This window comes from Stegodyphus dumicola, chromosome 7 (assembly GCF_044657685.1).
Source record: "Stegodyphus dumicola isolate Sdum_Otavi_A_Nest chromosome 7, ASM4465768v1".
Taxonomy (NCBI): Eukaryota; Metazoa; Arthropoda; class Arachnida; order Araneae; family Eresidae; genus Stegodyphus; species Stegodyphus dumicola.
This window is the reverse complement of record NC_140774.1, coordinates 76,445,258-76,471,896: the sequence shown is the minus strand read 5'-3', so window position 1 is coordinate 76,471,896 and position 26,639 is coordinate 76,445,258. Positions and strand designations below refer to the sequence as shown.

The 26,639-nt window shown below is 31.6% G+C and overlaps 2 protein-coding genes across 5 annotated transcripts in view; one reads left to right on the top strand and one right to left on the bottom strand.

Annotated features, from left to right (window-relative positions):
- Positions 1 to 1,997, bottom strand: part of LOC118195371 (mitotic spindle assembly checkpoint protein MAD1-like) — a 126,349-nt gene extending 124,352 nt beyond the window's left edge. The window contains exon 1 of one of the 3 annotated variants that reach the window (XM_085820492.1): positions 1,639 to 1,997. In XM_085820492.1, the coding sequence (XP_085676618.1) occupies positions 1,639 to 1,885 (247 nt within the window). In that variant the 5' untranslated portion in view covers positions 1,886 to 1,997. The remainder of the gene's footprint in view (positions 1 to 1,638) is intronic. The other 2 variants (XM_085820491.1, XM_085820493.1) reach the window with 2 other exon arrangements.
- A 337-nt stretch (positions 1,998 to 2,334) lies between these two features.
- Mtpbeta (mitochondrial trifunctional protein beta subunit) overlaps positions 2,335 to 26,639 on the top strand; it is a 50,902-nt gene continuing 26,597 nt past the window's right edge. The window contains exons 1-6 of one of the 2 annotated variants that reach the window (XM_035366671.2): positions 2,335 to 2,521; positions 2,875 to 2,925; positions 10,925 to 11,045; positions 14,849 to 14,880; positions 17,022 to 17,089; positions 23,222 to 23,309. In XM_035366671.2, coding sequence (XP_035222562.1) covers positions 2,470 to 2,521; positions 2,875 to 2,925; positions 10,925 to 11,045; positions 14,849 to 14,880; positions 17,022 to 17,089; positions 23,222 to 23,309 — 412 coding nt within the window. In that variant the 5' untranslated portion in view covers positions 2,335 to 2,469. The remainder of the gene's footprint in view (positions 2,522 to 2,874; positions 2,926 to 10,924; positions 11,046 to 14,848; positions 14,881 to 17,021; positions 17,090 to 23,221; positions 23,310 to 26,639) is intronic. The other variant, XM_035366670.2, reaches the window with a different exon arrangement.

The following is a 26,639-nucleotide window of genomic DNA, read 5'->3' as shown; positions in this document are numbered from 1 at the left end:
GATTTTAATTTATCTTACCAAATTAAGGGCATTTATAAAACAGAAACAATTAATTCTATTATACTTTAAAGTTGTGTTAAAAAATTCCCCCATATTTATACAATAGATATTTCTTAAATTTGCAAACATTCATGTCTTCCTAAACAAAGAAACAAATATTGCAGTAAACAAAAGGTTATTTACTGTCATATTTCCAGATGTTTGTTTTGTTTTCTGAAATTATCTGAATTCTTTAAAATTTTCTCTATGAAAGGAATAGTTAAAATAAAAAATTAATGCTGCACATATGATTAAAATTGTAAACTGTACGGAAATGTTAAAAATCAAATTGTAGATAAGTCAAAATTTTAAGTCTAAATAAATATTAGTATTACACATTAGTCGTATATTTCATACTGCAAATTTTTTTGCAGCAAAAAGCTTTCAAATTAGAAGGGGAAAGCTGTGCAGTGTATATAGTTTTTGAAAGAATGGGAAGAAGTTACAAGATAGTTAATTTTTATCTTCAGTTCCTATTACAATGATTCTGTGTTTTATGATGCTACATAATTTCACAAACTCTTGTAGAAGCTTTCATATTTCTTCTTCAATCAGCTCCCTTTTCTGTTTTAGCATATTCCTGCAAAATTAAGCAAAATAACTCCAAGAAATCTCCCTTAGAGTATGGAATATTTCAAAATATCGCAAGGTTCCCTTTACAATTTTTGAATGAGGTCATCTTTGAATTCTGAAGCAGCAAGAAAGAAAAGGGAATGATAGGCAAAACCAGATCCTTAATACCTCTGAAACCAAAAAGTAGTTAACAGTCTAGAAACATACAGAGGCGTAGCTAAGGTTTTAAGTGCCCGCGGCCAACTAAAGATTTTGCACCCCTTTCTGTGTTCCAAGAATGGAAAATTTTCATTCTAAAATTTGTAGCATCAATTTGGTGCCCCTTGGATGCTGCGCCTGGGAAAAGATGTCACCCCTTGCCCCACCCTAGCCAGTGGAAATATAGCTGCTTGACAACTCACCCAACCTTTTTTGCTTGAAAAATGGGAGAAAAAGGCATGGTCACTAAAGTGCACATCTCCATTCTTTCAAACAGGGAATACCAAGTCCAATATAATAGCCATCCCATTCCAAAAAGGTTAATTACTATAGCAATTACGGATTAAATAGATTGTTTACTTAAGGCACATGATATAAAAGTCATATGCCTAAGCTCCAACCAATTTAGAAAAATAACATCAAGGTGAGAAGTACAATCCGAGTTTTGCATAAAATGAAAATCTTCATGCAACAAAGATACAACAATAAATAATGCCTTTACAAATTTTGCCATTTACAAGGGACTTGAACCCTTGATAACCATGTATCATTCGGTCAGCTTCAGCTAATGACTATGTCATTAAGGATAACATTATTACTTACACTTCGTAGAAAACAAATACCCAAAACTTCACTAAAAACAATACATAATAAACACACGATTTAATTAAAAGCTTCGCTTGAAAGAAAAAAGAATCACGCCTACATGCGTGATTTTTTTTACATCTTTAAAGAAATACACTAATATTCATAAACTGCAACATAGCTTTCTTCTTAAATTATACATAGCATTTTTTTCATTCTTTAAAATCAAGGAAAGTACATAACCTGGAGTTTTAAAAGTTGAAAATTTAGAAGTCTCAGGAAATATCTGAGACTCATCCATACTACTAAATTGTAATCTTGTTGCTACAGAAGGTAAACTTTTGTTAATACTAGAGGATGAAGAAGACAGATTTGAGATGTATTCATTAAAAGGCCTATTGACTTTCATCGGAGTTACAGATTTCCAAATTGAGTTTTTTACTTCCCGCAACATGCGCACAACTTCAGTATTATCCTTAGGCGTCGACATAGTAAATGAATTAGATTACTGATATACATATATAAAATCTATGATCGAAACAGGAACTGCATTTGCATCATTAGCTTATTAACGCGCCATTGAAGTTTCAAAGTATAACCAGTTACGGTTACACATAAATATTTTGAAGATTTATTAACTTTTATTTGAAGAGGTGCTTTCTGCAATGTTATTACTTCAAAATAATTGTTTTTACTATTTTAAAGAAATTAAAAAGTTTCAATGGAAATAAAACTAACGAAAAATGCATCATTGGATTTATCTAAGTTTCTTGGCAAAATGTTTCAGAGAAAACTTCTTGTAAGTTCACTGAAAGTTTTACATTTATTTCAAAATAAAGGCATCAGTTATGCATTATCCCGAAAAATTTATTGTCAACATTAAAAAAATATCTGAAAATGAAATGAAATAATTTGCGTACACATATAGTATGGCAACATTGCTTAACAGTGAAGTATTCCGTGTTTTCTGATAAGGAAGAGAAGTACGTGATACCTTTAATTTAGTCATTAATTTATGCTTTATTTTACCTGAAATCATTAATAACTTTCATTAATCATAAACTAAGAACAAAAATGATCTCGACGAAGCTTGGATCTTTATTAACTACAAATTATGGAAAATTGTGTAAGTTACCATGTTAAGTTTTTCTGCTGTTTGTGTAAGTAGTATTAGAAATGAATCATTTTATTGCGATATTTCGCAATCTTTTTTTTTTTTTTTTTTTTTTTTTTTTTTTTTAAGTAACTGAATAACATGAATATACGTATTACTTATTAAATCGGTTAATAACTGCAAGAAATGTTTTTTTAATAAGAAATTGTTTTTGAGTTTTAATTTGCTCTTTATTTACTTTTGAATCGTAGGTTCGATTTCCTAGTTTTCTAAGAATTTATTTTTGGAAATTCTTGTGCTATCAAAAAAAGAATACATTCATATAAAAACAAATATAAATTGTTCATTTTTCCCTCCTTTTTAAGGTCTACGAACAATCTGCAGCAGCAATATTTCATGCAGAGAAGTTAAACCAGGTAAAATTCCTTTTCTAAATTTGTTTACAGTTAAGATATGCTGCATAAATTTTATCTTTTATAGATATTTATTTATAATTTACAAATGCTTGGCCATAAGCTGACCTTTCTCAAACTTTTTCAAGTGGGTACCCACTTGTGTAAATCCGACTGCTTTGCAGACCTCCTAATTCTTGCCCCCCTTCAATAGTAACGTATGTTACTACCAATAATAAACAATAACGTATGTTACTACCAATACACTTATATTTTTAAAATACAATTAATTAAAATTCATTTAAGTTAATAAAAGAAAATTTGTTTCATTTCTAATTACTCAAGCATGCTAGAGCTAAAAATTATATGTTGCTACTGACAGTAATGAGATGATCATTCCTAGTCCTATACAGCTGTTCTGTGTTTGGCTGTGTGCTAGTAAACTTAAGTCCGAGATCAGCACATACATCATGTTAATTTCGGTATTTTGTGTTTATCTGAGTGGTGAGGAAAATCCTTTCTCACATAGAATGTTAGAAGCAGACTGAATTATAAATTTTAATGCACAATTTTGCAGTTCAGTATGTTTTGTTTTCTGTGGTAATGAGTTCAGAGGTGCGAGATGTGCAACAAAATGACGGTCAGAAGCATCACAGTCTTACTGCTTTAAATTTCTCTTTTGTTCGTAAGACTAAAGGGAAAAGTCCATAGTTAAAGAGGCTGAGGAAGCACTTCCGCAAAGGATCCGTTAAATGTAAACATCGCCAAAAATGGTGATAAATGTTCATAGCTGGTAACCTGGCGAATTGGCAACCTGGTTCGCTTTTAGAAAGAGAATATTTGGCGTGTGTTCGGGGCTCCGTTTTGCTGCTGGCTAGCGGTGCGTCAGTACCGGGTTACGTGGTGAAAATCGCAGGTGTAGGGGGGTGAATATAATACGGCTTTTTAGAATAGTATGGCTGTGTTATTACGTAATTTTTAAAAGACTTTAAACACGCAGAACCACAGGGCTCCTAAAATATTATTATTAACGTGGGTTAAGTTTAAATTAAGTTTTTATTTTTATTACTGTTATTTTTACCTAAAATAATAAGTATTAAATCAGTTTTCATGCTTAAAAATTTGATATATTTTTAATGCATTTTTAAAAATTACTTTTCGGAGGATGCTAGGTGTTTATATACAATAGATGATTAGAATGGAAAAAAAAATTATTGGTTCTCTGAGATGACAAAATACTTTTATGTATTCCCAGGGTCATCAAAGTTAGTAAACCACTGCTTTGAGTAATTAATCAAAGTTTGAATGAATCTTGAAAGATAACAAGATGTATAATGCTTATTCTAGTTTTATTTACAATGCTACTTTAAAGGATTTGAATATTATTGAAGATACTTGGCATTGTCAAATTTATTATAAAAAAGACAGTTGTTTCAAAATAAAATATTTTAAGCTATCAGCAAGTAAATTCAAAAAACAACTTTGAAAAATTGCTTGTGTAAAAATAAATATTTTAAATGTATTATTTAGTAATGAATCCATTAATCTATTAAATGTACAGTAGCACTAATTATTAAACATAATTTTGAGAATATAGACAAGCAAAGCACGTAATGAAAAAGACACTTTTTACTAAAAATATTAGTATTCTGTATGAATGACAGAGAATATATGTAATGAATACCATGGCTAAATACCTAAAGAAACAAAACAAAAAAAAAAAGTAGTATTCTCTACCTCGACACTTGCAAAAGTAATCCTGCTATGCAACACATAGTTAATTTCTGATTACATGATATTGCAAGCATTTTCTTCAAATTTTTCCTACAACTGATATTGAATACTGGTAGTTTGATCTGGTTTCATATCATGGTTAAAGGGCAGGCTACATGGTTGATTTTTCTAGTTTACCTCATATGTAATGCAAATACAAGCCAGTTTCCCTTAGAAAGTTGTTCAGGTCCATAGCCGGTATTCATTGCCATATTTGAATAACCTAAACTTTCCTTCAGATTCTACATTGACATGATGTATCTGTTGTAAGCAGGACAATGATAATTCCGCCTCTATTAGTGTAGCAGGAGTGTATTTAAAAAATGTCATAATCACGGGATTCATAACAAAATCGACCATGTTTTAATCTTGAAAACTTTATAAATTTTCCCGATTTTCTTACGTCGTGGGTTTCACTAGCAAGATATTCATACTTTTGTTCAAGTTCATAAGCAGTTGAGCAATACAATTCTGAATACTGGTAGTTTGACCCAAGTTTGAATCTTCATTATTCACTATCTTGAGGCATCACATTGTCATGCCCCCTAAAGTTATTACTGCTTGGCATAATAACAATCTCACTTGACCATGTTACCCACTTTGTCAAAATTATTATATCAGCTGCAGTCTCTCCAAAGACTCTCACTATAAAAGAGATTTAAAAAGATCTTTCTTAGAATACAAATAGGTTTGTCAACGTCTGGCAACAATTCATGAACTTTTCACGCAAAGCATTTATGACTCATTTCAGATACAACATTTTGAGAAGTGTTTCATCTACCTTTTTCAGTATGGCTGCATCATTCAGAAGAAAATGATGTTGTCATGTTTAATTTCATTAGGCCTGATGCAGAATAAAATACTGGAACTGCTGATTTTTCCTACATTTGTTATAAGAAGAAATTATTTCAATGATATCCTAGAACTGCAGTTATCATAGGGTACATATTAATTTGTCAACAGTGTTGGTTATTTCATTAATGGAAATGAGAATATTGCTTTTTCCATTCTCAGTTTGGATATTCTAAATTGCACTCATTGAATTATATCCATTTTAAGGTAAATTTGCAGAACATCATTTCTTATATGTTTCCAAACATCTTTTCAGAAACTATCTTTCTTACAATGTTTAGATGATGAAGATATATTTAGTGATCATCAGTCTGAATTCGAAAAACAGTGCGACTCTTCAGAAGACATTCCTTGTGATCTAAGTGACTATTTTAGAGGAAAAGATAAAACAACAAAAATGGAAGAAAGAACCCTTTCGAATTCAAAGATGCATGGTGTCCCATAATATCATAAAAAAATTGCCTGGCAATACACATATATCTAAAGATGTGGCTTCACCCATCGATGCATAGAAGCTAATATTTGATGACACAATGATTGAAATGATTGTGAAATGCTCTAATATTTATGTAAAAAATATTTCGGGAAATTTTAAAGAGATGCAAAACTTATGGAGAAAGAAGTGTTTCTTGCTTTTTTAGGACTTATGTAAATCCCATTCCCATTATCTATCCTCCCATGTAAATGTTAGAGAATTATGGGTGACTGATGGAACAGGATTTAATATTTTTCATAAAACAATGAACTATAAGCGTTTTCTTTTCATTCGTGCCTTATGATTTGATGATGTCGGAACACGGGATGGCAGAAGAAAGAGTGATAAATTAGCTCCAATAAGAGATTTGTTTGAAAATTTTGTCAAGAACTGTCAGAAATTATATCATGTAGGGGAATGCATGACTTTGGACGAAGAGCTAGAACCTTTTCAAGGACGGTGGTCCTTTCTTAAGTATATGCCTAAGAAACCTGTAAGATATGGTATATTTACTGCGGTTGATTTTAGAACCTTCTATACTTTCAACATGGAAATTTACTCAGGTCAGTAGCCAGATGGGCCATACAAGAAAGTCAACAGTTCTTGTGAAAAAGCAAAGCGCATCCTAACTCCATTATACAGTTCAGGAAGAAATGTTACCACAGTTGGTATACCAGTTTATAAATTGGCCAATTTCTTACAGGAAAATAAAATTTCTATCGTTGGAACAATAGGATGAGAAGATTATCCCACCTGAATTTGTGTCAAATAAGAGTAGAGAACAGCATTCAACCCTCTTCGGGTTTCAAAAGGATATAATGCTACTTTCTTATATGGCTAAAAAGAACAAATGTGTCAACCTTTGTCAACTATGCACAATGATGACCATATTGATGAAAGCACAGGAGATTTGAAAAAATCTGAAATAATTACGTTTTATAACATGACAAAAGGTTTGGTTTATTGAGATTATAAAGTACACTAGGGCTATCCTCCTAAAGGGAGTGATGCCTTCGTGGAGGACTTCCTAAGGGAAACTGGCTTGTATACACGTTACACATGGGGAAACCCACGAAAACGCCCATGCAGCCAGCCTGTTTGCAGGATTTGAACCTCGGACCGAACTATCAGTGTTCAGCGACTTTACCGCTCAGCTGCTGGTGGACCCCATGAAAAAAGGAGCAGTTGATATAGTTGACGAAATGGGTGGCACTTACTCTGTGGCCAGAGTATCAAACCGATGGCCTATGGGCATATTTTTTTTTTTTTTTTTTTTTTTGTTATTAAATATTGCCAGCATAAATTCAAAGATCTTGCTTTTATCTACTAAAACTCCACCAGAGAAGTTCAGGAATAAGAGGCACTTCTAATTTGCCTTTGCATTTTAAGATCCTCATTTAAAATCACGACAGAAACAGAAGGAATACAACGAAGATTCTCTTGAAGATTCGCAAACAAAGAAAAGAAAATTATGTTACCAGAGATGTTACATGTGCTCATGTGAAAAAAAGACAGAAAATCAAAAATTATATGTGTGAAGTGTAAAAAAAATATACTATGTCAAGAACACTGTGAAATAGAAGCTTCATTCAAACTACAAAATATCTAATTGATTTGAAAATTAATTATACAACTCATTGTCCATGGAATAATTCTGCATAATTTGGATTATAATTGCATTCAAAAATAAAAAAAAACACAAATTTCTCATAGAAATCAATGTTTCCTAGTCATATGAAGAAAACGTAAGTACTTTTGATTTATTTGTCATTAATTTTAAAAGTAACCTTATTTTTAAAAAATTTTATATAATAAATGTTATAATAAATATAAAATGCATTATTTTACATTATTACATTTGTACGTCCTTTAATTGCGACGCACGTTCTCGTGTTACATAATAATACAGCGCGCGTCCTCCCGGGTTAAATAGACACCACTAAATGTCATGGTTAACCTATTTATTTTACTTCTATATGCTATATATCTTATAACTTGACTGTACACCGCTGAAATCAACGCTTCCATATGTTAAATACCTTGCAACGTAACTAACTATACACCCGCTAAAATCATGGCCGATTAGCCGTTGGCGAATAAATACGCACCGGCGCCAATGAATCCACTGTGGAAGAAAACCCGAGGCTGATCTTTGGAATATGGTAACAGGTAGTTTGGCGACATTTTGGAGGCGATAAAGGTTACTACCTAGGACTTTGGGAATAATGGGCTGGGCTATTGCCCAGGAGTACTTTTCATATTTTAAACAATCATAATCCTATTTATACATGGACATAATTAGAAAAAAAGCATTTGCTTAGGTCAGGGTTTCTTAAACTTTTTCAATCGTAACCCGTTTTTATCACTGAGATTTTTTCGCGACCCCCAGGACCCCCATAATATTTACAAAAATTTTGTGGGACCCCATAAATATTGCATAAATCCGACATATGCATGAGTGAAACTGTCAATTTTTTCACTTGTACTGTAATATACTGTATTGCAGTTTTAGGTCATTAACTTTAATCTCTAATTTTAAGACATAAAACAATGTGAAAATTTTAAATAAGTAAAAGACTAAATGAGAACTTCACATGCCAAGCAAGGAAAATGAATGCTTATATTGTAAAAAGAATGCATCAAAACATTTTCGTTTTTTTCTTTGTCTGTATTTTCTTATTTTTATGTAGTTTCAGATACATTGCATAAAAATATTTGGTAATTGTAAAATCATTATAATAAGTTAAAGAAATATCAAAACTGCTAAACTTTTTGACGACCCCCTGCTGTAGGTTGCCACCCAGAGTTTAAGAAACCCTGGCTTAGATTAAACAAATGACTTTCATAAATTAAAATATATATATATATCCATATTAGAGGTACAATTAATGGTTAGAGTAGACTTTAAGATACCCGCTTGTATTATGCCGAAGTTGTTGTTCCATTTATGGTAGCTTAAGTAGTTGAATGTTACGGGAGCCCTATTGTGATGTAATCGGGTGCATGATTCTAGGAAATTTTGAATCATGGGATGTTTTGTAAGCTCTTTTGTGGTGTGTGTTCATTTTATTGTTTAGACCGTAGAATGGCTGAATGTAGTAAGATTAATTTGAAGTTTCTGTATGATTTGGAACAAAAGGGAAAAACAGCGTTAATTGACTAGTGTGTAAATGAAGATTTATTTAGTAGCCACTATGAGTGTCCTGCATGTAGGAAGGATATACGTGTAGTCAAACATAAAAACCATTTAGATGGATTTGAATGGGTTTGTAGGAAGAAAGGTTCAGATGGGGTGACTCTGATATACGGATTCGAGTTCAGATAATTTTAGGAAGTTTTTGGATGCTGTTAAGGAATTTTGTGTGCCACAGACTAAAGACGAAGGAACTTCTAAATAGGATAAGTGGATATGTGCTTTTTGTAGTGCTTAAATGTATAACATGTTTTTCCTTTTGTATGTTATTTTATTGTTTGATTTAAAATGTAGTTTATTGAAATTTTGTATTTTTTGTTTGCCAGTATTGTAGAATTGGGTGCTCCTTTGACTTTTTAAGTGAAAATATATCGGTGTGTACATGGACAAAGTGATTTTTTATTCTTTTATTCTTGGATTTTTTAAGTGAAAATAGGTCGATGTGTGCATGGATACCGAGTTTGTGCAAGTTTGTCTCGTTATTTTGACTTTGTGTAGCGTGATTTTTTAACCAAAAATCGCCGTTAAGAAGTCAAAGAATTGCACAAACAGGGTATCCATGTACCGCCAAGTTTCTCTAAGGGGTACCCTAAAATATACTTTTACCCAATTAATTTATACAGATATTAATACCTGTTTGTTATGGCTAGACTCCCACCTATTTAAATATGAAGTAGATAATTAAAAATATTTTCATTCTAATTAGAAGGAAATATGAGCTTTATTCCAAAAAATAAAATCATTTTATTCTTATTAGAATTGAGCTGAATTGAATTCTGATTAATTAATTTATTAGTCTGTAATTAAAAATTTTTGTGAGCCATAAGTACAGAAAACGACATATTCTGAAATTTTCTTGTATGAAAATAAAATTATCTTATTCTAATTATGGGTGTAATTAATTTATTTAGAAAATAATTAGACATCGAACTTAAAATGTCTACTCACAAAGTCATGTGATCATCATCAGCACAAAGATTTTTCTGCAAAGTCACAACACCCAACACAAAACATCTACGTATAGAAAGAAAATATCCCTTTCCCTATCTTAGTTAACATCTGAGCTAGCAACCTAAACACTTTTTCCAAGGCGAATACGATTTCAGGAACCTTGCCAAATGCCGGTTATCTGAGTATGCCCCATATATCAACTAAAAAAAGACTTATTTTGCCTTCTGATGATTTCAAGTTTTTGCTGTCATTCTGTCTCTGACCTTCCACATAGTTACAATTTTAAAACTAATCTGATGATTAAAAATTAAGGTTTTTCTTAAATTCGTAAACTTCTGGATCTGTATATTAGTTTTCTAAATAGTTGTTTCTCTAAAATACCTGTAATGTGTCTTGATAATTTTACGTTCTTGCATAAAAAGCCAAGATAACAAAAGTTCTTGCGTAAAAAACAAGATAACAACAAAAGTGAATTTGTTCTGTTACTTAATATTGTAAATCGATAAAAATTGTCGTAACTTGGGTGTTATTTGTCAGCCTTTTTTGTTTGTAAAATTCCTGCAAACTGCTACAACTATAACTCCAAAATTATTTGGCAGTTATTATTGTTAAATTTTTTGGTACATTTTGTGTTATGAAATATTTTGCACTAGTTAATTAATGCATGCATCATGAAATATTTATATATTACTTTTTCAAAAATAATTTAATTATTACTATGCCTTGTTATGTTGATCCTAAATTTAAAATATATGTTATTATTGTAATTTGATTTTCAGCTCAATCATCTACAAACTTGAAAAATGTTGTGCTTGTTGAGGGTGTCAGAACACCATTTCTGGTATCTGGGACAGATTACAATAATATTATGGCTCATGATCTACAAAGGCATGCATTATTGTAAGTTTGATTTATAATATATTGTTATGGTTTTTGTATTAATTTAGCTAGTTTTAAATAGAATTAATTAATATTTTGAAGAGAAAGCTACGTTGAAAAATTAAAAATGGAGGAGCACGTGCATTTAATAAATAGATATCTCATAATTGTATGACCTTGCTTTTCGGGGGAAATCTAGAAAATACCAGAATATTCTCGTGCACAATTAAAAAGCTTATAAAAGTGGGATCAAAACATCTCAATTCAGTTTTGTTCAGAAAACTATTGTTGTTTACTGTAGGGAATTCTCAGTGAAATCCGATTAGCATTTTCTGTTTTGGATTAAGTTGAATGTTTGAGTAGTTTAAAAGATAACTACTGTGAGATATTGCAATATTGTATATCTGAGGAAATTTAAGCATTTTGTTTTATTTGTTGTAATAATAATAAATTTTATTCACTTTTCATCAGACTTGTGCATTCAATTTATTACGAACCCATATGCATGCAACAATATTTTTAAACTTGGATATACAATTTTCATTGCATTAACTTTGCTACAAAGTTTTATTGTCATGTTTTCCTCACTACATCTTATATTTTAAAGTATTATTTTAGCTTTCTAAATGTAAAATTTGACCTTAAAAAAATACGTGCATACGTACCCAACCATCTTGACGCAGTTTGGCGATTTTTGACAGAAGAAAAAATGTGATTCAGTGTACTTTTGGATTGCACCTTGCAATAGATATAGTTACCTGAAAAAACAGTTATGTGGATGGTTGCTAGAGTTTGGGAATTCTGAAAATGTGGGTACTTCAGTAAAGATGGTTGCAATAATATGTAAGTACTTAAATTATTATCAAATATGCACTGCAGCTTGAAATTGGGAAAGTGTATCAGGCATTGCTAGTAATTATATGGCCTGTTTTCCAGTTTTGTAAAAAAAATTATTAAACCCTCTCCTTTTTAACCCTTTCAGGATGGGCGTCCCATATACGTATTCCCTAAGAACATCTTACAGCCGGGCATCCCATCCACGCATCACTAGAGATTGCATTCAGAGGATGGGTGATGCGTATACGCATTTTAAGCTGGAATGTTTTTCTGAAGGCCACTAGATGGCAACCTGTGTCCATTACTTTTGAAATGAACACACAGTTTCTGACCTTGAGACTTTGATGTATTTTACTCATCAACTGCTGCGAAGGTCGGGGGGAGGGAAAGCGTAAACAGAGGTGGGCTCTTTAAATCGTTGCGTGCTAATTACATTTGCGTGTCTTATTTATATCCAATTCCTTTTTTTATTCTATTTATTCCCTCTACTATGTACAGTTCTGTTGTGTATTTGTTGTGTCTACTATGTGCAGTTCTGTTGCGTATTGCATTGCCTTCAGATAAATTTCTGATTCTTCTCTTTTTATTTCGGAAAGCCTCACCTCTAAAGAGTTAGAAAGTGTTACTTCTCCGTACTTCGAGATTTACCACAGTCTTCATTTTAAATTTTGTTACTTCTTACTGTAAATAATCTTTATTGTTTTGTTTTATTAATTTTAAACTTTATTGATGGATTTTTATCAATTAAAACTTTGGAATAATTTGAATAGCACTTCGAAAATTATTTTACACGATAAGCAATTTGTTAAGTATATTTTCATGTAAAATAAAGAAAAACGCGTTATTAAGTGCCAATTTTAACATATATAAGAGCTCAAGTAATAATCTAAAATGATACTAAAAGTTACGATGCTGGAAGTGAAACTTTTTTTATATATATATATATATATAATTAGGCTTAGGGATGAAAACCTCCATCCTGTACGGTGACTGCCTTCGATTCCCTTCCGTCCCGCACGAGCGTCTTAAACAAAGGTGTGCAATCACAAAAGGTTTAAATGGCAAGTTCATGTTTACTTCTGATATGTGCTTGTCATGTTTCTGCGACTGTTTTTAATACATCAAAAGCATTTTTGATATTTATCTGTTATCGGGACCAGATTCAAAAATATATGTATGCTTGCATGTAAACATAAGTAAGTACCTACATACATGAATACATTTCTGAATCTGATCTCGGTAATAGTATACTTATGATTACTGAACTGTGCCTCATTTTTTATTCTGCCACTTAACAGGAAGCCACAGTCTTCAGCACTTGAGCAGCTGTTGTTGAATCAGCATCACAGTAAAGTGTCTCTAACCAGTTCCTCTATTTTATATGCTCACCAAGAGTATGAATAACTCATCAATACCTCTTGTACATGGTCAATGTTTTTTATCATGAGTATGATTGATTGATAGCTTGAGTGAGAAAGAATTCACCAGTTTCTTGGCATAACTTGCTAAATATTCAATATTGTGGAAGAATCCTGCCTACTTTGTTTTTCCTCCTAGACTAGATTTTCATTGTATGCAATTTTTTCAAGCCCACCTATTCACTTATTTGATTATCTGTAGAGATGATTAGATTAATAGAGTAGGTTTTAGATGTAGGGAATTCATAATTAGATGTAGAGTACTCATACTTTTGTTCCATTCAATTGTTCTATTTTCATAAAGACTAAGTTCCGTTTATCACTGCTTAATCAAGATTAATTCCTCTGTCCAACAGTAGTTAAATTACTGCACTATAACATAGAGTATTCTGAAACCTCTGAACCAGCTGTCAAAACGTATGCTTTTCCTTCACTTGCAACTTTTCATATTGTACCTTCAAGTATTTCATTGATAGATAGTTTTATTTAATGACCATCTTTGCATATTTAAATGTGAAGTCAAATATGTCTTTCTTGAAAGAAAAATACAGCGTGTCTGCCTGCCTGCCAAGAACTTTGTACAAATGTACTTAGGGCAGTACTTTTTTTTTTTTTTTTTCCAATCCACTTCTTTTTATTGCATATTTTTGTAAATTAAGCTGCAGATTTATTGAAAGATGATTTTGGCACTGAAGAATTTGGATGTGGTTCTAATCTGAGAACTTTTCCTGATGTGGTTTTGGAGAGGGGAGTGCAGTGTTTGATTATGCATACCTTGTTTCGAAATTTATTATGTGAAAAAATTATTAAATTAACACAATGAGTTCATGTGCAATTTTATCTGAATAAAATTACTATCTTATATAAGGTAATAGTGTAAGTCATTTATACCATATACATAGTTTTATGATCTAAATGCTTACTAGAGCTTTACTTCTAATATTTTATGTGTGAGGAAAGCTACAAATGAGTGAGTTTGAGATAAATTTAAATTTCTCAAAAAAAAAAAAAAAAAAAAATTTACCCAAAACAATACAGTTAATGAAACCAATGAATATATGTATACAAATGAATATATGAATTTTTTACCTAGAAATTGTTGAATATATTATTGTTAGGACTGTTATTCAAGAAGTCAAGATTAGCAATATTGCTAGAGAAGTAAGGAATTTATAAATTGAAACCAATGAATACATATATTCATGTATACCAATGAATATATGTATAATGAATATATTGAAATAAACTACAATTTTTTTAATAATAAAGTGAAACTATAAGTAAAAAAATCAATTTTTTTTTTTTTTTTTTTTTTTTTTTTTTTTTAAATTGTATGAAAAATACTTGATAGTTAATTTGAATTTTTATTCCAATATATCAAATAATTGCAATCATGAAGTTTGTGGCAAATGTACCTGTGTTGCAGTATTTAATTTCGGTGCTATCATAATAAACTATTCCTTTCATATTAAACTCTTAGCTTTGCTATATATTTTTCTTGAAACTAATTTTTATTCAGAATGCTTTGGTAAAAATACTGTTTTTTAAATTTGCTTTTTACTTTAATAGGTCACTAGTTCGACGTACAGGAATTCCAAAAGGTAATTGTAATTCTTTTTATGTAGACTTACTTAACATTCCAATAAGATTTAAAGGAAAAAATATTTAGTCTGTGCTTCAGAATACAATTTTATTTGTAATTCAGAATTAATTGTGTTTTTTAAATTGTGTTGAAAGATAAATTGATTTTTTAATTAATTTTATAAATTTTATTGAGTAATTTAAAGGTTCTGGTGTTTTTCATTAAAGATAAAGTCATGGGGAGAAATAAACTACAATGAGAGTCAAGCTGCTCATTAAAATTTCATCGTTATGAAATATGAGTATTTACGTATTAAGGCAACCACATTAGTGGAAGTCTCCAAATTTTCAGAATGTGTCGAACTCTAGCAACCCTACGCATAACCTTCTTCCAGCTACAACTCTCATAACCCCTTCGAGCCGGGTGGCGAAAACGCGCGCCTCCGCGAGCGTCTCTCCAGGGCCGGGGACTTTTTTGCTACTAAGCCTAAATCCATGAAATTTCCGAAGTATCAACGTATTGTTTAATAATGCTCTATAGAGTATTTAAACGGCTTATGCTTTATAGATATTTTTATATATATACTTTAGTTACCTTATTTCTTGTCTAAATGCATATTTTACACATTTTATTTTAATTACTTACCATTTTATGACTTTTAACATTATGCATCTGAAAACTAAATATATTACTTAAAATTCTCTTTTCGTATGAAAAATTTTAAAACAGGGATCTACACACAGTCCTACGTTACGTTCCTTGAACTCGTAATAACTCATTTGCCGTTTTGGAGGATTTTTCCGGGAATGTGAACAAACGAAGCATCGTCGTCTCATTTTCTTATCAGTCTCTTCTGAACAAAGTTTTGGAAAATGTCTTTCAATTAATCTTTCAGAATCAATATCAAAATTTCAGAATCAATATCTGAAATATTTTGTATCATTTCTGCTATTTCATGCTCTGTTAAACATTTTCGACGCTTCGACATTGAAACGGTAAAAACAGAAAGAATTCACGTCTAACAAGATCGAATTATTTTCTAAAAACTGAACTGTGAACCGAAATACTCAACGCTTTAGCGCGTATAAAACTTCTACTTACAATAAACAACTACCACGTGCGAATAAAGTGCGATTTAAAGAGACGTCATAAATCACGCCATTCGGAAACATTTAGTTCCCCGTTTGTTTATATAATCAAAAACACGTGTATGTGAGTCATGCTTCTCTCATTTCGAGTAGAAAGTCTAATGTACATGTATCTGAAACCATATGGGCATACAGTGCCATCTTGTGGCAGAAATTATAGTTTGAAAAACGTTCCAAGGTACTGGCACAAATACGTGACATTCGGTAGAAAACGCAACAATGCTCTGGCACGCCTGCGTGTTGGCCAGTAGATAAGTGCGTTCGATGCTGGCACGTATACGTGACAGTCGGCGCGAAGGGGATAACAGTTCCTTCCGTCAAACAATGGTACCATATTTTTAAACATTCTTTTTTATTGTATTCTAAGTTCCAGTGGTTTTTGTAAAAAATTCATGATATTTTTTGCTTTAACTTAATTTTAAAATATGAGCTTGTGGAATTTGCCAACAGTGGAAGGAACTGCAGTAAAATTTATGGAAGTGTACAACATTTTGCTAAAAATTTACAGAAGGGAACAATGAGGTAATGCATATCCTGGAAAGCCACTGTTGTCAAGGGTTGCACATAGCTAAGTCTCTATAATTCTAAAAAAAAAAATTTTTTTTTTTAGAATTTTTAAGGGAAAACATATTGTTGTGTACTTTTAAGGGCAAAAAATTCTGGAAAGATTTGAAGAAGAATGTGTTTTACTTTTTTAACATAATCCTTATTTAATAATTCAAATTTGCATTTTAAATTGCTATAATGTTTTCTTTTCATATGTCGATAATCTTTACCACCTTATGATAAGTACTGATAGTTTAGGAATCTTTCTGAAAAAAGGCACAAAAACCAGCCACTTGCACCTGATAAGGAGCTTTTACCTTTTCATTTGTAAAAAATTGCCAAATTACACTAAGGTGGTTGCATTAATAGTTAAGTACCGAAATATGATTTGTACTTGTGTTAAAAGATAGGCATTTCATTGCTTGAATTTTACTTATTTTATTAAATATTTGAATTTTTTATCTAGAAATTGTTGAATATATTATTGTTGGGACTGTTATTCAAGAAGTCAAGACTAGCAATATTGCTAGAGAAGTAAGGAATTTATAAATCTTACTTTGTTATTGTATCTGTGTTTCCTTGTATTCCGAATATTTGATAACAGGTTGCCTGAAAGTGTATTGTAATATATCATAAAATTTGTTAGATGTGATAGTGTTAAATGTATTAGCAATTCCCACACTTTACTGCCAGATGGCATCATGACCATTCAAAAATTCTAAAGCCCTTAAATGGAAATATGAAAAAATTTTTGTAATGCTGGACTTTTGTAAACATAAAATTCTCACACATTCTTGAATTTAAGAATTGCATATGCCATTATCAGAGCTTTAAAATGCAAATAGTATTAAATTAGCATAATTTTTTAAGCAATTCTTGTTGTATTTCCCTTATTCAAAATTATAAACTTCAAAATTAAAAAGCAAACTTCTAATTTAAATTTGCTATAATCTCTTTTATTTTTCATTTAATTTGGTGACTTTCCCTCTCTATTCTAAAAATAGCGCCAGAAGTCTAAGCTGTGTCATTCAAATTAATCATGCAATCTTATGTAACGCTTAATGCAGATTCCTCTTGCCCAATCACTAAATAATTGTAAACCAAAACTTTTTTAACTCGATCTGAAACGTTTGACTCTGCCCCTTCTTCCTCTGCGAATTTCTGCGACACTTTCGCTTATGCTTTCCTCCTGGCAAGATGCTTTACAGCTACCTTCTTTGTTCACTGAATATGTGCTGAGCTAACAAAAATGTAGGATTTGCATCCATATGTGAACCAAATATTGAAAATACAGAGTCAATTTTCTTAATAATAAAATTATCTTGAACCCGGGCAAGTCTGCCCTGCCAAGTTTCTTTGTTAGGCATCTTTCTTTGATATGAGTATTGTTGCATGAGTACAAGTTCATATTAGATTGAATGCACACAGAACCAATGACAGCTTGACAAAATTTATTTTACCAAAAAGAAACATTTCACAGTTTTGGAACTTTCTACAAAAATATTCATACAGCACTTCACAGTATCACAGAGCACACTCAGGAGTTGCACTTCTAACTATTAAGAATGTTAAACACAGCACAATGCAAAGTGGATCTAAAGAGAGAAGTTAAGACAGATATCTCAGTACTTCGAATTCATCTTTGAACTAACAGCTGAAAACAGATGCTGTCTCCAGTCATATATAGTTTTTTTCTCAGCCACCGAGAAATCTGTAGTACTTCTTGAAATTACTAGAAATCATATGAGGGCCAGATACAATTACAGCTACAAAGAGGCTCAATTAGTTATTTAATTGCAATACCCATTACAGTTATACAGAAATCAGACCAAAATGTCACCAAATGATTGGCAACTTTGGGCGAATTTTTGCCAAATTTGGTGACAAAATTTAGTTTCTCCAAATCATCAACAGCTGGGCAATGTTTTTCCAATTTAGCGTGATAGTTATTGACTCAATGTAAAAAAGGTGCATACTTACTTTCCTATATGGCAAACTTTGCTTCTTTAGATTTTAATGTTACATTAAACAAAAAAATACCAATATAATTTCACTAAAATTATTTATATTTGTACAGATTCATAACAATATTGTTGCATTTTGGCAAATTTTCTTCATCTAACGAACAGTCCGTGTGCTGAGCATATTTATGTGAAGAACCACTTAACACTTTACAGGCCAATGATCCCAAATAGGAACATCAAATTGCATACTCATTTAAAAATTAAATTTCATTCATATTGACTTGAAAAAAAAATGGTCATTAATACATGAAAGATAGCTTATATAGACTTTTCATATAGACTTTTCAAGTATAAAACAAGGAATATATAGAAATTGTAAAACATGCCCTTTTATCAATTTTTAGAGGACACAACTTAAAAATTCTTATAAAATTGAAAAATTATCCATTATTTCTAAAAACTGGCAGACATAGTTCAAAAGATTCATTTTACGAAAAGAATATAAGGTGTAATAATATGGATAAGAAATGTTCATTAAACTTCCATGTTCCCAACTGAGAACATTGGCTGGTAGCCACTATTCTGTGAAAGAGAGAATTTTGATTATTATGAGTTTCCACTGCAAATAAGAAGAAACTTTTTTTCTTAGATATATATATATACATATATATATATATATATATATATAAGAAAAAAAGTTTCTTAAAAAAGAAAAAAGTTATATATATATATTTTTTTTTTTTTTTTTTTTTTTTTTTTTTTCCCCAGAAAGGAAAAATTATCTTACACTCCATGAAGGGGAAATTTCCTAATTTTGGCAAATCTGTAATCTTCAGCATTTAGCTCCTCAGATTTTGTGGTGAAAGATTTTTTTTTAAAGAAACCTTAACAAGAAACACTTTAAAATTGTAGAAGCAGCTGTTGAGTATCTGATGATACTTAGGGATTCTGAGATTATAGATATATCTGAAGAAGAAATTGAAATATGTCAGCTTCTTCCCGATGGAACTAATCGCACTTCTGAAAAATACTGAAACTTATAGCTCTGTATCTTTCATCTTTGTCCGTATTCTTAGTCCTGTTACGCCTTCTGATGTTTGTGAACACATTAGCATTGTTAACAAATTGTCAATTAGCAAAAACTGTTTTGAAGAACAAGTTCCAAATTAACAGCAAAAGGAATGGAAACATAAATCTATGTTTAATAAGAGCATCAAAAGTGAACCAGTACAGAAAATTAGGGATAAATTTCCATTGATAGAAGCAGAATGTATTGGCATTATTATTATTATTATTATTATTATTATTATTATTATTTATTTATTTATTTATTTATTTTTCCCCTCGGATTCGTTTTTCAGAAATATGTAAGAATATGTAAGCAGGCCAAAATGACATCAACTTATGCACCTTGAAAGAGGACTAATATATAAATTGGAAAGAGATTAAACAGGTTTTCATATTGCTTTTATTGTGTGGATATTATCAGATATACTCTGAAAATGATTATTGGAGTTTTTCTGAAGACAGTACCGTCCCTTTTGTCCCTACAGCCATGTCAAAGAAAAATTCAAAGACATCAAAAGAATAATTAAAAATAAACATGGATCTAAATTCTACCTTTAAAAGTTTAAAAATTTTGCACAGATCATGTGGGCCTGTTTCATAAAATAATAATCATAGAAACAAAACCATTAAAAATTTACTCCAAAAGAGATTATGGAAGTTTTTGCTCTTTTACTGTGGAAAATAATGTTGCCTTTTTTGGCATAGTAAGTGTACTAAAAGCATTAAGAAGAGATCATAAAATTAAATACTGTAAATTTAAACCACAAAATGTTACTCTTTCTGAAGGTTTAATTTTCTTCAAATTAAAATTTTTAAAGCTTGAAGGTTTCTTGTATCCTTCATTTTCTACACTGTTGAGGTTTTAAAGACTGAGATACTTTCAAAAAACAATAATTTAATAATATTTTCAAGTATTGCCAAGTATGGTAATTTTTGGAAAATGTAGCTAAATTAGAGTTTATTATCTTCAGTATCTGCTAAAGCGAATTAACATATTAATAACTGTTATATAATTTAATAAACTAAAAATATAGTAAACATGCAAACTTAAGTACACAACTACTCCAATATAAAACAAATATATATATAATTTTTATACTAATTTTATAACACTATCTTAGATAAATTTTATTAATAGCTTTGCTTTCATGCTTATTATAATGCCAGAGCATATTTAACTTTGGATTAAAATTTTAGAAGTAATATGCATTTATTAACTTGTTCAATCTCCTAAATATTTTTTTTTAATTATTTATTGTTAGGGAAAATTACTTATTTCTTCTGCAAACGAATATCATTTTTATTGTACAACTGCACTTTTTTTAATGTTGTCTCTATTTTCGTGGCTTCTTATTTTAATGCTTTTGGAATTCTTTGTGTAGCTTTTTATTTGCATGCAGTAAACTATGTAATATTATGTTATAATAGGTAAGGTTTTTAAAGATCCAAAATTTTGATTGCATTCTGAAAGATATTAAGTGCTTACAGATTTTACTAATTTTTTGATTAAAAATTAATGTAAATATAATTAACACATTAACTTCCAAAACTCATAGAGGCCGAGTGGTAAAATTGTTGAGCGCTGGTAATTCGGTCTAATCTCAGGTTTCTCATGTTTTAAATCTCAACAAACCCACTGGCTACATGGGCATTTCCATGGTAATCCCCATGTGTATCATGTGTATGAGCTGGTTTCCCCAAAAGGTCCTTCAAGAATACATAGCTTTTCTTAGACAGATAGACCTTGAGTACTTTGCCATAATAATAATAATAATAAGAAACCAGTCTGAAAACCAAAGCTGATATCGTGTAGACTGCATCATATTAAATGCTATTGCTGATGGTGTATCTGTTCACACATGCCAAGATGCATTATGCATTTTTATGCATTTAAGTTGTTTTCTTTGATTTTATTTTTTAAATATAGATATAACAGATCACTTTTAGCAATGAATAAATTCATATGAGTGTGTTGTGTTACTGCGCCATTGATGTGGTGTTGTTAGCGTGACCGCCAAAAGTGACGATACTAAGAATATCAAATACAAATTAATTTCGCGTAAACACTTAAACTAAAATTTAGTGGTTAGCACATTGCAGAATCTTTACGAAATAGAATAACATGACTTACCCAATAATGCATGCATGAGCCGAATATTTCTTTTTCCAACCTCACATTTATTTTACCGAACATAATTTCTGGATTAAATAAGGCACATTTATCACACACATATAAAATACTAAAATATCATAACTTAGATACACACAATGCGATAACTAAACATGGAATGTTTCGCGGAGTGCTGAAGCGTGACTATTCGTGCAATCCTGTCCCATCATATATATCAGTGGTCGAAATTGCCTCCTATTAATTTTCATATTATCACGCGATCTGGTTACATACTTGTACGCTCTTCTTTTTTTACACACTTATCATCACGTGGTGACACATTCGCTGGTCAAGCACATCTTGAAGTCGAACACATATTGATATTCTCCTTGAGCCTTTATTTTATGTTATTCACGGCAGCAGGACTTAGTGAGTCTCAAAACAAGCACTTTACTTCAGATATTGGATCTCTTCATTCAGCTTCTTTCTATGCAAAAATACGACGACATTCCACGTGCAAAATATGCAGTAACGATGGTGACTGCTGAGTGTGTGTGGCCCGAAGGCCCACACACTCGTTAACACATCTTGAAGTCGAACACATATTGATTGAAGTCAAGCACATCTTGAAGTCGAACACATATTGATATTCTCCTTGAGCCTTTATTTTATGTTATTCACGGCAGCAGGACTTAGTGAGTCTCAAAACAAGCACTTTACTTCAGATATTGGATCTCTTCATTCAGCTTCTTTCTATGCAAAAATACGACGACATTCCACATGCAAAATATGCAGGAAAGATGGTGACTGCTGAGTGTGTGTGGCCCGAAGGCCCACACACTCGTTAACACGACGTCAGACAGAAGAAAAGGCAAGAGAAAGAGAGCAAGACAAACAAGTCCTTCCAGTTTTTATACCTTTCGACGCACGTGGTAGGGCGCGACAACGATTCAAGAATCGATAATGCCACAGCGTTCACTGTGAGAATTCTGTGTTCTCACAGAGTGTGCTCATAGTTCAACATAGGCAAATGTCAACCTGATGTGTTAAAAAAAAAAATCTTTTATTTGCTGTGATCTTGAAAATATCCACACTATATTATATAAATATAGTTATGTTTTTGCATCTTAAGCATTTAGTTGTTTATCTACATTGAAAAATAAATGATTCATTTCTATATGCCGAGTTTATTGTTTAACCCCTTCCTGTATGCCAAACACTTAAACATTGCATGCATTTGACATTGCAATACTCATAATTGGTGATCTTGGTAACATGATCAAATATGACTATTCTAATAGCTAGCAAATGACTTCTGTTTGCCATCTATGACTATTATCATATATTGCGTTAAATGTGTTAAAAAACACTGTAATTGAATGCACTGTATAAGAGACCTGAATTATATGTCTAAAATGTAAGCTTTTTTTTTTTTTTTTTTTTTTTTTTTATATTTGATTATTTATATTTATGTAAAGAAATGATATTGCAATGTATTTCATATGTTATATAATATCATTATAGGCTTCTTTGGGTGGAGGATTTTCTCTTCATACACCTGCTCATACAGTTACTCAGGCTTGCATATCTGCAAATCAGGCTATAACTACTGGTCTGTCTTTTTTACAAATTAAATGACAAAAGACTTTAATTAGTTTTTAAGAATAAAAATTTAATGTTAAAAGTTTAAGAAAAGGCTTTTTTTTTTTTTTTTTTTCCCCAGATCAAGTATAATATGCAGTTTATAAACAAAATTCTATAATAAGAATTCAAAAATTCTCTCATTCATGTATTAGGTTAAGTTTTATCATATGATATTTAAGATAGCTAAATTATCATATTTAGCTGATTACAGAATTATTGATTATGAATATGCGTAATTCCAAAAGTTAATCTTCAAGTGTTTTTGGTTTAAGGGCTGAGTTTATCTGAATAAAACTGTGTTTTATGATGAGTACTTTTATTTTTTCATACAGTTACACCATAGCATTTGAGACATTTAATCATGAGAAATGTCTTCAATTTTTATCTTGTAAAATGTAATGTTCTAAATGTTTGGTCCAATTTTTTTTTTCTTTTTTTTTTTTTAGGCTGCAGCAATTTGCAGCCATCTAGATGTTTTCTCAGAGAGTAATTAAGAATTTTGTAGAATTTTGTAAGTTTCACCCCTTCACAGAAGTGAAAATTACTTAATTCTAGATTGGTTCTATAAAGCAACTAGTTCAAAACTCCCAAATCACTCATATAGAGAAATGTTATCGTGAAGAAATAAAACAGTTTTTATCTGTGCATTAACTGCCATTCATTTTTCTAAGAAATAAATCATTGTGACAGCTTTCGGATTCCAGATTTCCTATTTATTCGTTTGCCAACAGATAGCATGACTCATAATTTCTTATTTTGTTAGAAGTTTGCACTCTTTATTCAATACTTGTACCTTTCATTTCTGATGTGCTGTGAAGAATACATGGTTCACCACCAGTAAAAATACATTTCTGAAACTATTGGCTATGAATGGTATGTTATTGCAGGTATAGTTGTCTGTGCCACTCTTTGCAGAAGAGGTCCCATGAAGTAGCTCACGCCATATGAAGTCTCATGTATAAAAGCATTCAGGGCAATGTTGCATGTCACATATTCATGCTCAGAATTGTTGTATTTCCAGTATCACGCATTTTTTATAAAAAATCTTTGTGGCTACAGATTTTAGAGTGATAATGACAACAAGCATGTAAGACAGACAATAAAAAAGTATTTCTTATGCTTATAAAAGTCTTATTTAAACTGTAATATAAAATATTTACCGTACCCACTGCATATTATTATCACTTCCATTCCAAACATATTTGAGTTTAATAGACAGCAATTTGTGTAAGCAAATTGTGATATATGTTTTAAACTTAGCTAATAAAAATAGCTAATCCAATACTTAAAATAATAATTGAAAAGTAATGCTAGAATTAAATTATTTACATAATTTTGAAGTTTTTATTTTTTTGGTAATAACTTTTTTTATAATTATATATATGATGAAATTTGTAACTTTTAGAAACAATTGTTCATCAACAGTTTTTGAATTGTATTCTCAATTTTGTAAAACAGCTGGTAGCTTTTTTTTATCAAAACTTTCCATTCAACAGTTTTTAGAATTTGCTGTGCTTTTTTAGATTTGATCGAGATTGGAATGTTATCCCTTTTTTCGCTATTATTCTCACTGTCAGTTTCCATAGTTCTTTTAATACTAGTCACATTTTACACATGTTGTTTCACCATTGTCATCAGTAGGCACATATTCTAATACTAAATCTTCATAATTTTCCTCAGTAGTATTTGAAATGTTAAACACAACTTGCAATTCCTCTGGCGTTTCTACACAAAAGCCACATATAACATTTTTTAACTGTGTTTTAAATTATTAACCCCATGCATTGGTTATAGCGTCTGTGATTGCCAGCAGAGATATCAATCTATTTATTACTTTGGAATTGCTTACATTGTCACATGATTCAATTCCCCTCAGGGGCTCACTCTTGTGTGTATGGGTGTGGCAATCCCGAGGAACCCTAGCCCTTCAGGGGATCATCTTCTTGGTAAGACGGATGTCATGATCCTGGAGCCCCAGTGATCTATTCACTTTTCCATCTCCTCTCCTCTTGGCTGGAACTTTTTCCCTTCCCTTCTCCCTTGTGGTTTCTCTCTTTGGAGTTTGGGGCTCGTCACGAGAGGCTGGAACAGCCGTCTCTAGTTTTCGAGTGGCGAGAAAACTGCCCACGTGTTTGCCGGGCGTGGAGACCCATGTTGCTGGAAAGGAGGGTCCTGGTAGTTGAGAGGTGAGGTACTGTCCCCAACACACTGCTTTGGCCTCTGCTTCAGCTAAACGGGAGGCACATTAATCGTCCTCACAGGTGTCAATCAGCTGGTCATTAGTCCTTGTGTCAGTGGCTTGGAGATAAGCTCTCGGGATTATCTGCTTTCGGGAAAGCCAACTGTGGGGCTTCAGTTTGCGTATAGGTCTGGCTGGTCCTAACACAGGAATCTGTGTTCCCTTGTTGAGCTCCATGGTGGGCAGGGCCGTTGGATCTGAATTTTTTCTTTTTCAATCATGGCTTCACTTTTCATCTTAAAAAAAAACCTGACTCAAATGAAACTGACCAAGATATAGAAATTATTGAGAAATCTATTAGCAAGAAAATTAGTACCGATGCAAATGCCAAAGAAAGTATTGATTGTCCATGCTTTGTTGTTGTTTCCAATGCCTCTGGAGAATTGCAAAAGATGTCTCCTTTTCTGGTAAACAAACACATTCATTCATGTGAGCCAAGGAACATAAAGCGTCTCCGTACTGGAGACCTGCTTATTGATACTGTTTCGGACACTCAGTCTGCTTCACTTTTGCATCAAACCAAACTTGGACAAATACCTATAACTGTGTCAGCTCACAAAACACTCAACTTCTGTAAAGGCGTGATCTCAGAAATCGAAATTATGTTCGTTTCAGAAGAAGAGTTCGTTTCGGAGTTAGCTGACCAAAAGGTTTGTGCTGCTAAGCAGATCAAGATGCGTAAGGAAGGTCAGTTGATTGACACAAAACACATGATTCTGACCTTCAAATCGCCTGGTCTGCCAAAGAATATAAAAGCTGGATATGTGAACTGTCATGTAAGACCATATATTCTCAACCCAATGTGATGCTTCCAATGCCAGCGGTTTGGTCACTTTAAAACATCCTGTTGTGACAACCTGACGTGTGCTCATCATCAGTTGGTCATGATAGTGATAATTGCACTACGGCATTGTGTGTAAATTACAAGGGCGATCATCCAGCATTTTCTCGTTAATGTCCAAAATGGAAAATAGAAAAGGAAGTACAGACGGCAAAAGTTACTAGAAACATATGCTATTACAGAAGCCAAAAGGCTGGTTCAAAGCACACAGCTTCAAC